General features: G+C 39.2%; 1 protein-coding gene across 1 annotated transcript; it reads right to left on the minus strand.

Annotated features, from left to right (window-relative positions):
- Window positions 1–2479: 2479 nt before the first annotated feature.
- Window positions 2480–15811, minus strand: slc26a6 (solute carrier family 26 member 6). The gene is made up of 16 exons (XM_069660051.1): window positions 15701–15811; window positions 15460–15608; window positions 14076–14240; window positions 13231–13383; window positions 12553–12635; window positions 11931–12078; window positions 11420–11533; window positions 11193–11270; window positions 10726–10821; window positions 10487–10593; window positions 9943–10012; window positions 6497–6586; window positions 5899–6063; window positions 3531–3585; window positions 3038–3162; window positions 2480–2531 (listed from the first exon to the last, which is right to left on the minus strand). The coding sequence occupies exons 1-16, from the start codon at window positions 15807–15809 to the stop codon at window positions 2502–2504; spliced, it is 1737 nt and encodes a 578-aa protein (XP_069516152.1). The 5' UTR covers window positions 15810–15811; the 3' UTR covers window positions 2480–2501.
- Between the last annotated feature and the right edge of the window lie 31 nt (window positions 15812–15842).

The raw sequence follows: 15842 nt of genomic DNA on the forward strand, positions 1-15842 counted from the left end.
TAGACTGTTGATTAGCTGTCAGTTATTTACTTCATACGAGACAACGTTTTAGATGTGTCTTATCTTGTATGTGTCTGTGATTAGATAAGGAAGACATTTCAGCCCAGTCAGGGTAATTCTTGTTAATTTATAATTACCCAGTGGAGAGTGAATGAGAGGAAAGCTTAATTGCTGAAAGAGCTGATACTGGCTAACTAAGCAGGACAAACAATGTGCTTTCTTAAAGACACAGAGCGTTTTATACATTCATGTACAGGGATTGCAGTTTCTGTAATGCATTTGAAATTTGACATGAACTGTCAAATCCTGCCAAGAAACAACAGCTCTGCCATAAATTCTACATTTATAAAGCTTATGATATTTTCTTTTACACTGTCAGAAAGGCAACCCTTCCTGTTTATGTTGTACTAGAGTGCATTATAATGAGAGTTGTTTCTAATATTCTGCTCCCCTCATGTAGAAGTTTTTTTAATTAATTAATTTTGGAACCTTTATTTAAATCTTGAGGAATCATTGGTGGCATTAAACATCAACTCAGTCTACAACTACAATAATAAAGAGAATTGAGAGCCCTACAGGCTGAATCCACAGAAAATTCATCTTAACTCTTAAGATAAAATAATTTATTGTCATGGTGTTGGACTCCAATGCACACAGGTTATGTGAAAAGGGCAGACATGTATGTAGACAGGCAGGTTAAAGTTACAAATCCTTAAAGGAAAACACCAAACATAACAGGTAAAGCACATGGCGAGGAGAACAAACTGGCAGTGGAACAAAGGTAATGGTCCAGTATAAGGAGGGAAGTGAAGACAAGTTAGCAGGTGGGTGGGGGAGAGGGCTGATTCAAAGTGGTAACAGGTGTTAAGGTGGAAAAAGGAAAAAAAGGATGAGGGCATCTGGTGGAGAGGGGCAGAATGGCAGGAGGAGAAGTGACCAAGACGTCAGAGCAATGTCAAGGAGTATGAGAGCGTCTTGGAAAGGGGGGACTGTGGAGCAGATTGTGACACAAGGCAGGCAGGGAGGATAAAGGGAAACGTTGTCAAGGCAATTCATCATATAGATGGTGAACACCCCCTATACTATTAGCCAACAGACAACAGCAAAAGCATTTAATTTCTACAAGCTAACATTGCCGTTAGCTAAGAATGAATGCCTTTCCTATTGTCTGGTATAAAACTAACAAACTTCCTAGCTTACAGACCTTTAGCTAAGAATTCACCATTCATTGTGTTTTAGCTTTCAGCTATTTCCTCGCTAACAGTAATATTAGCTAAGAAGTGGTTGAATGCTACAGTATGCTGTTGTGTGACAGTAGCTAATGGGTTAGTAAATATGTTGTTTTAACCTGAAATATGGCTCAATGTCGCAATGTGTTGAAATAAGATTTCCCTACTTCATATAACTTACATAGCCTTTACAACATTATAACACCATTAAACTTCCCACCTTAAGAGTGATGTCAGATGAAAATGGCTGTTGAGGTAATTTTTCAGAAACAGGTTTAGAAATTGGCAAGATGATGGCAGTTAAGATGGGATCATGGCTGTAGGGAGAGACAGAGCAGCGCAGGGGTCATAAGATGACTGAGGTTGATAATGATACTTTCAGAAACTAAGGTTCGCAAACTACTGTCTTGTGCTCATGCTGTTATACACACATATGAAAACTATACTTTTGTTACATTTGATAAGATAATAAGAATTATTAACTATAAACCAGTGTTTACAATGTACACTTCTCTGCAGGTAGGAGACTCTGTAATTGAAAAAATACAGAGAAGCAGCCACACACTGTATTTTTGGTCTTAGTCACCTACAAGAAAATCAACATCATTTTCACTAAATCTTAAACACACAGTTCACCACAGGAGAAACAGAGACTGTAACACAGCTATAAAAACAAAGCAACAAGTAAACTCCCATTTAAGTTATGGCACAACACAGAATAAATGGCAATACTATAGTGGCTGGATTTTTTTATCCTGTGTTCCTGTGTTTTCAATGCTTCCACAGTCATAGATGCTCACTGGTGTTCATGTTTCTCTGTCCATTGTCTCCATTAACTAATCAGCATTGGTGGCCCTGAAGTCGAGGAGGCTAAATGGAAAAGGCACAGGCTTCACTTAGCCTAACATTGGTGATCCTTGATAGCCGGTACAATGATGTCCCATTTAAGGCTACTGACAAGTGTTGCAGCAGAAGTGTGCAGGGCCCAGAAGCCACAGGTGGATGTTTTGGGACCATCCTCTCCTCTCAGTCAAAGCTGGGTGGTAATCAAAAGTACTTCATGACAGAGAGGTCTAATATGTTTTTTGGAACAAATATATGTACCTATCTATCTATCTATCTAGAAATATGTGACAAATGTAGGCATATACATACTGTGAAAGGTGTAAATGGCTTTCTTTCAAAATAAAATGACGCTGGAAGTGATCCGAGTGCACTCTTAAAGCCCTTAGTATCATTTAAGGTTTTTCATGTTGCATTCACGTTGTAGGATCAACATTCACTTGCATCTGAGTTGATTTCCTGTGAAGAGATAAAAAAAAACAAATACGCACTGGAATATCTCTTTACTTCACTTCATATTCAACAAGAAGTAAAAGCATGAAAGGACTACTCCACAGATTTCTACATTGTCTGACTCATGAAGGGCAAAAAGGATACTTTGATCCTGCAGAAGCAGAATGATTGCCTTCTTATTCCACTTCTTGACAAAATGTGGCCTACATTTCCCACAATCCAGGTAAACTCACTTCTTTCTAACTGCACACATTCATTTTCTTTCATTTCCAACTAATTCAGACCCAAGTTTGATTTCAAAATATAGTCAGATTCATGCAGCTTCCTCTGGAGCCACTAAAGGACTTATAAAGCTTTTTTTCAGATATTCAGCAAAGGCCTATTAACTGACTATGATGTTACTTTGGGTGAGTTGCAGAAAAAAAAAAGGCTAAATAAGTAAAATACAAAGAAATGCTTCAAAAACTTTTCGTTCGAAATTTCTATTTCAGTATTTCTACAAGTAAACCCACCTCCAGATTCCTGGGCAGGAAGCTGAGGCAGCGTTGGACAGCATGATGGACAGATGGGAAGAGACGAGATCCGGGAAGGAAGTCAGGTAAACGACCCTGAGTCTGGAGCTGGGATAAAACTTTCTCTGTTGATAAACAAAAAGCATTAAGTTTGCACACTTTATTTTTTTACTGAAGTGACTAATATGAGACAAAAAACTGCTAAAAAATACAGTTTGGGTACATTTAGTGTGTCTGATGTATGTATTGGAGTGAAGGTTACTGTTGCTGCATGGAGTTCAGAAAAGATATAAAAGTTTAAAGCAGAGCTGCAGTATGGGAGGGGTGGTGGGAAACTGAACTGTGGAAATAATAAGAGCGCAATACTACAGAAAGAGTGTGTAGGTGTGTGTTTGTCTTGGTAATAGAGTGCGTGAATTAACGAGTGTGTGAGAGAGATAAAGAAGGAGAGTCACTCTACAGGAGATTAGTGAGGATGAAACATGAGGCTGACCTGGGCACGCTGCCAGAAACACACCGACTCCCTCAGTCTCCAAGTCTTCTATAACCTGGTGAGTAATAGACACAATCTGGGGGATTAAATTAAATGAAAACAAATAATGCCCACGTAAAAGGTGCAGTCTGAGACTTTAGCTACCCTTACAAAACATTTAATCATAGGCAACCTTTATACTAGGTTTAGTTACACAAGAACAACACACAAGTATTTCCCATAAAATAAAAATAAGACTTTTTTAATACATAAAGTGAACTACAAATTTTAATTTCCTTGTCACAGCTATTTTAGAACTTTACCCTGTTGACAGATCTAAATTTATTCTGTAGATTTTTCCTTCTATTATTTTTAAGAAGAAAAATACCTACTCCCTCTGTGTATGTTTACTGGCTCTCAAGCACGTGTTGACTTCTCTGCTTTTATCTTAAGGACAAAGTGGAGGAAGAGATAACAAAGTCATATCATCAGTCCAACTGGTAACTCATCTATTAATCAGGAGCTGGGAGAGCAATCATAAAGAGGTGTGTATAATATTGTCATTATCTAACATGCAACTACAGGACCTCTTTTCTTGATAAGTCTAAAAGGCAGAATAAGCAGAAAACCCAAAGTTGACGCAAACATTGCTATTCGCTGTGTCATTAAACACTACGGAAGCCCTTAGCGGACATGTATCCATACATTGTATTTACTCTGTTTTCCCGCGATAACGAGTTAATTTCTGGTTGTTTTCTTGAGATCTCGACTTATTTTTCTCGTTATATCTCGGGATATCAAAGCTTGCTTTCTCGTGATAACGGGATAAATTTCCAGCGATCTAAAAAACAAAACAACAGACTGCTCACTGTGATATTAGAGACCATGACACGGCACGCTGCCATTGCCCACACTAATGAAATAAGTTAAGCCTGTTTCTATGTTTGTTTTGTGCTTTTGCAACTCGAGATACGAGTTATGATCATCTGACATTACAGTGGTGCAACGTTGTTATCTCGAGATTACCTGATAAATAAGTCGAGAGCTCGAGAAAACAACAGAAAAGTATTCATTATCACAGGAAAACGGAGTGAAAAAAATGTATGGATGTACAGTATGTCCGAAAAGGGCTTCCGTAGAACACAAAGCAAAACAGGAGAAACAGCATGTAACCTGTACAAATCAAGTCTCAAGTGTCTCACACTCACACACTATTCAGTTTTTCTCTGATGCTCTTTGGGGGAAACAGAACTTCAGGAGGTTCTAGCTTGTTTGTCTTTGCTCACTTTCAGATTCCTTCAGTGTTCATTGTTTGCAGTGTCTATAACTGTTCTTCAAAACAAATGGATGGGGTAAATAAAACCAGAAAAAAAAACAAAATAAAGCAGTTTTATGCCAAAGATCTGTGTCATCTGATGCATTTCAATGGGGCTTTGGGAGCTGCTTACTTTAGCTCACAGGCTGAATAGAATGCTTAAACCTGTTAAATGATATCATTAAAACGATGGTGATTTGAAACGGTTAGAAATAAGATGGCTGGTAATGTTATATTGTCCAAACATTTGGTGGATAGCCTGCGTGCATGTTACCAAGAAAACATGAGATTTGTGTGACAGAGTTTTGGGGGGGAGCTAAACTGAAAAAAAAAAGGATGAACAGTAAAAACTTCATATTGAACAGTCAGAGCTGATTCAACTGACAGAATTCAAAGTCCCAGTATAGATTATACAAAGAATGAAGCTTAAAAATCCTCAGAATCTCAGAAAAACACATTTAATAAAGAAACCTCTGATCTGTTACTTCAGTATCAAATACTTTATCATATTTATGTTTCACTGATATAGGTTATGTAGGCCTTTTCATTTATTGCCCCACACATGCTCTAATTTATTGGACACCTTGCTAACCAAAAAGAGAAATACATTTCCTTATTATGACATTATTTGCCTAAATAATCTTAACTTTTTTTATATTGTTATCTCACACTTTTAATTTACCATGAATATCTGTATCTTGATCTTATAACTGCCACCTTTTCTCCAAATAAAAAGAGCTTTCTTAAGCATGATGGATTAGATGTGTTAAATTCCTGGTATGGTTGGCAGAGAAAACAACCCAGGTAGTCAGTGTGAGCAGTGACAGACAGAGAAAAGAGCACCATCTGCAGATGCTCAAAGTGAATCCAAAGAAAGTTACAGGTGAAGATGCCAGCACTATTTATAACCGATGGTCTTTTGGTTGTTTAGCACACAATCACCACACTACACGTAACAGCAACAACGTTACAGCGTAACATTGTAGAATGAATATCAATCATTTATTAAATGATTTTGATCATTATAATCAGATGAGTGCATTTATCATATTACAGACTGTTTTCTTTTCTGACCTTGCAAAGTGAAGTCACAGCTGCAGAGTCCATGAAGCTGACTGAGCTGAGGTCAAGCACCAGGCAATGAGCGTACGTCCATGTCTGAGGTGAGGACGAAGAGGAGGAGGAAATGCCAGGGGAGCAAACTCCAGCTGGGTTCTCTTTCTGACCCCGACTCACTGTCTGGATATGATGAAAGAAAGTTGCACATGGAATGGAGGGTGTCATAAAGAATTTCTTTGAACATCCATGTGGAAATGTTTTATTTCAACAAGAGGGATCAAACCGCAAGAACAGCCACACACACCCACCCTCTCATACAGTGCCTATAGCGCAGGTGCTACCTCTGAATCTCTAAAAATATGTTCCACATATGGATAGACAGAATGCTGCCTTCATGTGGAGGAGGAACTGTGAGACTGAGCTCATCTGCACTCATTAATTTTCCTGATTACAATTATAATCCCATCTCTCATTCTTGATCTTTCACTCAAAATTATCCCTTATTTTACTGATGCTAATGACTTGATCCTCTCCTTTCTCTCTCCATCCTCCCAATCATATTATTTTCATGCTGCGTGTGTGTGTGTGTGTGTGTGTGTGTGTTTACTGGCACCTGTCTAATCTCTGTGAAGACCAGTTCAGAGTTTGCAAAGTAAATAGGATTGGAGCAGGAGATGGTGCTCACACCAGGAACTTGTTTTGCCTGTTAAAAAAACAGAGACACAGTAGATGCATTTTTACTGTTAACCTTAACACCAATGTACCATCCCATATAGGACAGATCAGAAAGCAATTGTAAGGGAAATGATGGAGGAATTTTTGCTTCATAATTATGAATTAAAGTGTTCATCTCAAAGTCAGTTTCGTTCTCTTTGGGGGCACCTATGGCGATAATTGGTAATTGCGGGAGCACACTTCCCAGATATCCAAACAGTGTTGCATGTGTGACGTCCACGGTTGGCTCTGGTTGTAACTTCCTCGCTGATGGCCGCTTTGCTTTTTAGACTATTTGCCTTCATCTGAGAGTCAAATTTGTTTCTTTTTCTTTGGATTTTCACTTATTTTTGAAGTTGTCTCTGTAGTCATCGATCTTTTCTTTGTTTGTTCAGCCATAGTAGATTACTGTTTACTCGCAACACTTGCAGAGACCGGAAAAAAAGCTGCTTAGCTCCGCCTACCCTCTCTGGCAGACCAACCACTGCTGGGTGATGGAAAACGCGTCACTAACTGGGCACCGCTTGTGATTTTTCCCCCAAAGGTCGCACCTGACACCCAGTCCGTAATACTGCAAATGCAAAGGCTTTCCTCAGTGGGCCATAGGCTCAATCACCATTGTGTTACCTCATTTGGCGATAGATAGTGACTTAACAGACATTTATTTAAATGAAAATCTTCGAGATTATTACTTTAAATTGATATTGCATCACAAATTATCAGATGAAAACATTTTAAGTCTAACAATGGTATTCTTATGGTAAGGACACTGTCCTTGTATTTCACGTCTTTTGGCTTTTTCATGTTAATTTGTATATATAGCAAACAATTTCATATAAAAAATAGATTTAAGAACAAATATAGAACTTGTGACATAAAACTCTCTCTGGTCCTTTGTTTGTCAAAATCACCAAACTTTAGCTTGAGCTTGCACTTTCCATTTTAAAACAAAAGGTTCGCTGTTTTCTTTTTTTCTCAGTTGGTAATTTGCATATCCTTAAAGTGTTTGTCTTGAACCAAACCAGAAAAAAACCTTTCAACATGCTTTGAGCTTTGAGTGTAAATGGGACAAAGTCACAGTCCTCATTCTATGCAAAGATACATTTGTTGTTTTATCAGTCGACAGCAGACTGAGTAAAACAAAGTGGTTGTCATCCAGTTACTGTAGAGTCTTTTTAAATTTCCACTTTGTGTCATTCTGAACAGTTTTTATTGTCAAATTGCAGTGGAGGGGCAAGTTAAAATTTTAAACTACAAATACAGTAACTTTGGGAGAAATCCTTATCATTAGACTATCTCACACTGCTGAAGATTTATAGTATAACTCCACAGATACTAGCATGGGCTTATTTCACAGCAGACATTTTTACATCCAACAGGAGCAAAAGCACAGGTGTTAATGATAACTTTAACAATGGTTCTGTTCTGAGAAAGTTGACAGGTAGTCAGCATGCACACAACCAGGACCATGAAATTGAAGCAGCTAAATGGAATACAGCAATCATTAATGCTACTTGTGCTTTTCCTGCTGTTGGATGTAAAAATGTCCGCTGTGAAAAAGGCCTACAGCTTGTTTGATGCAAACCCAAAAAGGATGTACTGCATTCTGTAGTAAAAAAACATTCTCTACATAACAGACACAGTAGACCTTAACTAATCTCGACAGTGTGGGCTCAGAGAAAATGATAAAGACAATATGTACAGAATTAATTCATGTATGCCTCTGCATAGAATCTACTTCTAAGTACACAGAGGGGAACTGTGCAGCAGCCAGCAGTGAAACAGTCTGAAGAGAGAATCAAGAGGAAAGAACAGAGAGCGAGAAGATGACATGAAATCACTGAAGCTCAGAGCCAACACAGACTGCCTTTGGTGTTTTGATGTGTGACAGATGGTGGTATTTGGCCAGAGATTTATTTTTACTGTGTTTTGGCTGCGGGACAGATTTACTGTAAGAGTGGTTTATTAAGTTTATAAAAACTGACCTTCACTGGAAAATACTGTGTTTTAGTTTACACGTTGAGGATGCCACAATCTAATGTATGTTTTTATAACTCACTTACAGTATATCTTTTTTTTTTCAAGATTATTTTTCTGGCCATTTTGCCTTTATAGGGCAGCTGAAGAGAGACAGGAAACATGGGGAGAAGAGAGGGGAATGACATGCAGCCATGGCTCTGACACAGTACAGAGGCCCCCCTCCATGGATAGATCATGTCAAGCCAATGAATACTCTCTAACCCAGGGGACCCCATGTCATTCATGTCAGTGGATGTATTTGATTGGCACAGGTGCTGCAGCGACTCAATCAATCATTATGCTGCTAAAGTGCTACCTCTACGGAAAATACAAAGCTTAAGTTGAAACAAACAATTGCGAAGGGATCTGAAGTGGAACAGGTCTTATGGCCAGTAGATGTAGGCTCCAAGAAAATATAATTAGGTCTGTAATAGTGATGCACGATTATGGCTTGAAAATGACATATCGGCATCGGACGTCATTTTTCTGCCGTTATTTTTGATAAGGGTTTAATTTTGCCTAAATGCTCGATGATTCTAAAAAACCTTGACGTAATGCTATGACATTAATTGGTGCAAGTGTACGCAGGCACTGCATGCACCACGCCTCTTCCGTCAAGCGTGAAGAAGGGTGCAAGATATCTGCGTTGTGGCCCCTTTTCAAAGTGTCTGAAACGGACAGCAAGGTTGCTATTTGCAATGGTTGCTCAGCATCTGTCATGCGAGGAGGGGCCAAATCTCATCATCCAAGCCTGTCTAAGTTGTATGTATATTACAGTTGAAAGAAAATGTTACAAACAAATAAATATGGCATTTTGTACATCACCTAAGTTTAAGTAGCTATTGCCCAGTGAATGTGTACATTTTAAAAAGCACTGTATTATGTTATTTCACTGCATCTGCCAGTGGGCCACTACAATAAGAGTAGGCATGATATCAATTCCACTACAGGGGAGACTTGATGTTCTTCCCTGTAGTGGAATTGAATTAGGTTGGGGAAAAAAAACATGCCTAATTTTTTCAGTATTGAAATCGGCAAATGCCACAAGACACACAGTCAATACTTACAGTACATTTTCCTTCTTATGGTATGTTTAGGTCACAATTTTGAAATACATTCTTCACTAGGGGGGTGTAGGGGTTAAAATAGCAGTATGTTTTGGGGCTTGTGCTAAACTAACAGGTGCAAAAAATCCTAAGTAACTCTTTCTACTGCTCTACTCAGCTCCAACTACTTTCAATCCCATTGCCAAAATGTGTATTTTTCCGACGCATATAACTAAGAACTTACTAATAATGTGGCACCTGTGAGACAGATTGAGTTTACCTCTGTGTAGAGTTCCACCTCTCTGTAACAGTCTGTACCTGGAATGTGACCCAGGACAACAGTGGAGGAGCTGAAAGACAAGAATAAGATGAAAGACAGGAGAGAGATGGAGGGTAATGAAACACTTTAATACGTATCAAACAAAATGTGACATGTGAAATGTGAAAAATTCAATTAACATATTTTATTATCCTTTTTTCCCTTTCTATTTCTCTGAATGTAGTTAGTTTGGCCAGGAAATTGGACACCTCAGTTAGAAGCGCTATCTGAGAATAATGATATCATATAATTGCAGGGCAGGTGGAGATTTCTTAAGGTAAAACCATCATCATATTTAGTTGGTTAACAGGTGGATAATTGAAGAGTTTATGTCAGAGTTGACCTGCACAGCAATTTATGACATTGCTTGGGCAATCCAACCCAGTTGATGTGAAATATATCTTAATGATGCCAGGCTGCCAATATTCTGTGTCTTATTAGATATTGGTTGTAATATTAATGAAAAACTCCAGAAGCAGTGCCTGTAAAGATAATATTTACTGACTTTTGTGTCCTGTAGATGAGTGTGAGCAGAGAGAAGACAACAGCCACAGCCAGGCCCAGGTCCAGGTTAAAGACCAGCGTGAAAATCAGCGATGCTGTCCACACCAGCTGAGGGAAGACACAGGACGAGAGTCAGAGAAGGATTTGTATTGTTTCAAGCATGCAAAGAGAACAATGATGGACTATACATTTTTATGATTGTGTATATATCATGTCTGTGTGTGTGTGTGTGTAGCCCACCAGGTCTAATCTGTCAGACTTCCAGAGCACACACACATCTTTGAACTGAGCCAGCATCCCCTGCAGGTTCACGGCGATGATCACTGCCAACACTGCCTGGAACACACAGCAAGGCATTACTGAGCGCTGCCTGAGACACGTGAATCATCCTGACTGTGAGTCTCCTCCAGATGGAGTGTGACTAAACATTTCTTAAAACATCTTAACTTACGTGCTCTATAATACATACTGGGGGTTTGTGGAAAGTCATACTGGTTGGACATCTGCCAACACAAACTTTTTCTAAGCATTTGTTCAGTTATAAAAGCACTAGGACCACATTCATTTTGTTCTCTCTGTTGTGCATTGCTTGACCTTAACATTTTCAGTGTCCTAATCTTGCCCTGTCTTATAGAAACATCAAACATACATGTCTGCAAAAATATCCGAATAGTGTAAGAATCATTGTTATGTTACACGCACTTTACCTTTGGCAACTGCTCAAAGAGGTGGCCGATCTTCAGCAAAATGGTTAGAATGACCAAAGCTGATACCAAACCTGCCATCTGAGATTAAATGAGATTTAACCACAACAGGAGGACAATGAGTGAAAGTTAACAGACGATAAACGCCATAAAGACATGATATATCAATTGATGTTGCTTCCCTGTAGGGTCACACACTTCAAAGGTGTGTTAAGGTTCTTTTTATCTACCTGTGATTTGACACCAATGCTATCCTGGACTGTACTCCGGGAGAAGGAACAGCTGACAGCAAAGCACTGGAACATTGCTCCTATAGTGTTACAGAGACCCAGAGCCAACAGGTCCTGAAGTAAAGACACACATCAGTATTAAGAACACTGCTGTTGGGTTTTTATCTGTTCAGGCTTTAAATAATATTTTGGGGTAAGGTCCATCTTCAAGAGCTTATTATACCAATCACCCTGGATTAATCAGGGATTTGTTATGAACATCCACACAATAATTTTAAGGATTTTTTGCAAGCACTTCCCTTCCTTCCACTGAAATTCATTTCTACAAGTAAGCCTTACTTCTTTCAGGGAATGGATTCTTTGCAAGACCTCACCAATGTAATCAATTTTCATGTGATAGCAAATTTTTATTTTCTTATTTTCTTACATGTACATAAAGTGCACCTTTCTTTCAAAAAGTAAAAACTTAAAAGGACTCAATGTCAGCTAAAATAAACTCCTGTGAATGTACCTGACTGGGGTCCACGTGGCAGCCGTGTTTGCGAGCGAAGACCGACCCCATTGCAGAGAGGAAACTGAAGCCAACCAGAGCCACACACAGAGCTGGAATGAACAGCTCTCTGGCCTGAGAGAGAGAGGGAATGACTGGGGAAGACAGGCTAGACAAGAGGGGGAGGAGGAAGCAAGGAGATGGCAGCTTGATCAACTGGGTGACTAAGATAAAGAAAAAGGAAATATTAAATATACAGTAATATAAAGAATCATGACCGCCAGTTGAAGCTGATTGGCATCATGAATTACTCATCAAGTACATTGCATTTTCTTAAAGCCATTAAGGATAACACAATAAGGCCAACTGGCTTATTTTCTATGACAGCAGAATGGGAATTCATTTAGAGCTCACAGTGTCAGATGAAAGAGCTTTGGGTTATAAAGGTAGAGGCAATTGAATTGTTCCTTTAAACTAGTTATATGTTGCAATAAGTAAAGCATTAGCCTATAGGTGCACCATCTCCAGCAGAAAACTCCCAAGAATACATATTGCCTAAAGTCTTCAACATACAAAAATACTTGTATAAAAAATACTTTAATATAAATACAGCAAAAACAGACAGTGACACAGTTTTACTGACCCACTGGGTATGTGTCCCACCACCTGGACTCTGTGCTGTCCAGCTAGATCCATCTGCACTGACAGAACGGTGCCCAGGACAATCTGTGGGAGAGAAACAATGGATGTGACATCTTCTGCACAGAATGACAAGTTTGGAAAACAACAAAATACAGAACTCTACATTTAAATGCCAAATCAATCAGTCTGTTCATACACATGCACGTGGAAGTACACAAACTAATACATTATCATAATCAGTCCTATCCGCTCGATGACACAGCTTTTCTGATGCACGGCTGACAGAGGTTGATGACATTTTCTGTCATTATACAGCCATATCTCATTATATGGGACTAAACTGGATAAGGAAAAGGTCCAAATATGAACCAAAGATGTTTTATTTTGCAGTGACTTTTGAATACGCTTATTTGAAAAAATATTATATTATATTATATTAAAAAAACACCACCAGATGACAGAATAGTTCAACAGTGGCCAGGTGCAGATATTTATCATATGTGGAGATTCTTGGCTTTGTAGATAAAAACTGATTTTTATATCAGTATGACTCATTTATCAGTTTGTCACGGTGGCATCTGTCCATCTGGGTGCATCTTATGGGCATGACTCTACTGCGTGTTTGTGTATGTGTGTGTGTGTGTGTGAATGTGTGCGTGTGTGTATGTGTATTATTAACCAGTATAAGTTCCCACGGTATGGCGACTGGCAGCTTGTTCTTAAAACGCTCATTCAGCATCTTGCCTACGATGAGTATCACCATGGAAACCACAGAGACTGACAGAGCTCCGGGTACAGTACTGGTAACTCCGTGCAGAACATCCCTTAGAGTCTGGAAGACATCAAAGGCACATAGTTTAAAACATTTGGTATATCCTTTTAGACCTAAGATACCTGAAAAAAAACCCAATACTATTTCTTTAATAACATGTTCAGTTTTTGACCCAGGATTAGATTTTCAGTTGTGAACCGCTCCATTGCAAAGTGTAAGCTATGAGTAAAGCTGGAAGAAGACAACAACCTGCTGAAAGCTCATAAACTACCCTGAAACTTTCCTATCCCAGCAAACACCTTGAAATCCTTTCCATGCAGAGGTGGCAAGGTGCATTCTTGATGGAGCTTGATGCCTACGACCTTTAATTTGCCCCTTATATACACTTATACTGCTACACCTAATACACCCAAAAATAATGTGCTCCTTTTATTAATGTTGTTTTTTTGCTCTCCACACAGTCACAGATCAGCTTCAGCTGCTCAAAATCCACTTTGCAAATATAATGACAGAACTCCCCAGCACCGTGTTAAAGCTTCCTTATCATACTGATTTATTAAATCCATATGCGATAACCCAATCCCATAGTTTGACTACCTCTGAGGACTTCAGCTTTTTATCTACTGTAAAGGTCAGAGATCAACCACATACCAGAAGTACAGGAGATAATATGGCTAATACGGCCCAAGGACACCTAAGCAGTGCTAACACATGTTAATCTTAGCAAGTACTATTACAGTGTTTCAACTGACCCAAGCTGAAGCTAGCAGTCCAGTGTGTCTCTGAGCAGGAATTCCAGTCATCAGTGGCAGCTGCAGGACGATCACGTGCAGAGCTGCTGCAGTGGTGTATCCTCTGATTACAGAATCAGACAGCCAGCGACACACGCCACCTCCACGCAGCAGATACAGCAGGAGCTAAGGAGAACACACAAAAACACAAACAGACACACAGCTTTAGTTTCTCCCTCCTGTGTCCCCATGTATCTTTGATTATCTGAGAAAAATACTGCCTCTTTGATTCTAAGAGACTTGCACAGACATGGAAATGTACATCACTGGAAAATGTTCAGCCATCAAACTTCACTTTAGCTGCTGAAAACATCTGGATTGATTTGAAGTGCATGGGGAAGCAGGGGGAAAATTCTTGCCCTTTTCCCCAGAGAGTATTTAAATCCTGTGTAATGCGGGAACCCAGTTAGGGATCTTCAATGCACTGGTGACGCCTACAGGTTGGCAAGGAAAACCTGCACAGAGTGGGTAAAGATCTATGGAACAGCGAGGACCTCCCACACGTTCCAGTATGATGAAATAATAAACCAAACAGACCTACATTTAAGTGACACCTTACCCTTTTAAAGCTTTGGTGGCCATTTTTCTTTTTTTTACTGAGGGAGAGAGTGTTTCAGAGAAAACAGCAGGTTGTGTGTGAATAACAATGGATGAAACTATTAAAACAAATGTGATACTTCAGTGAATTTTCTGGGGGATTTGTTTTCCCCATGCTTGTCGACATAGTAAGGCAATAACTGCACAGCAATGAGTGTAACTGTGCATTCTCCATATTTAGACATCAGATGCTGCTATAATGTTGCACTGCTGTATTCCAGAACTGTAAATCGCAGACTTCTAGGAAATGTTACAATTTTTTGTTTTTACAGCTTCATTGTTGATCAGCAACTGAAAAGATTATGAATAAAGTCTGGAGGGACATCATACGATAAGCTATTCCAGGGTAAAACAACATATTTCATCACGCTTTAGCTAATGTTAGACAATAGCCACCATTAGCATTCAACCATTTTATAGCTGACATTACAAATTTGAATTCTTAGCTAATGGTAATGTTAGCTAGCTAACCGTAATGTTAGCTAGGAATTGGTTGAATACTGTTTGCTGTTTGCTCCCTGGATTTTCACTATCTGTTGTCTTTTCAGATGCTTATCAATCCAGAAGTGGGCAATAATAACTATTTGTCAGATTCCCAATGTTTATACCATTTACAAACCTAGAATACAGCAGTTTGACATTATAAGATTGAGCTTCCCATCCTGAGCGTGCTCAGGCTGCAGTGGAAACATGCTGAATACTGTTTTTCCTTTTATTGCCTAATGTGTGTGTGTGTGTGTGTGTATACCTGTATGAGGCCACAGAGAAAGGTGACCTGAACAGCCATGTTGACTTTGGCTGCTTCCACATCAATCTCACTCCGTTCACCACCGTTGCTAAGCAACTCCACGTTGGCTGTCACAGACCCAATCATAATGGCTAGTAAAGCAAAAGTACCTGTCGCACATAAACAGACACACAAACCTTTGACAGATCTGACTGTATCAATTATAGATGACCCCATCAGAAAATTAAAGGTGGACAATCACCCATGGAGAGGTGTCGGGAAGTGCCAAAGATGAAGTAGATGAGCAGAGGATAGAGAGAGGTGTAAAGACCAAACACTGGGGGAACTCCCACCAACATGGCGTTGGCCATACCTGGGAAAAAGAAGAGAGGTGGAGGTGAAAA

This window comes from Semicossyphus pulcher, unplaced genomic scaffold (genome assembly GCF_022749685.1).
Source record: "Semicossyphus pulcher isolate SPU_LCO1_2020_fin unplaced genomic scaffold, fSemPul1.0.p SCAF_13, whole genome shotgun sequence".
NCBI classification, from domain to species: Eukaryota; Metazoa; Chordata; class Actinopteri; order Labriformes; family Labridae; genus Semicossyphus; species Semicossyphus pulcher.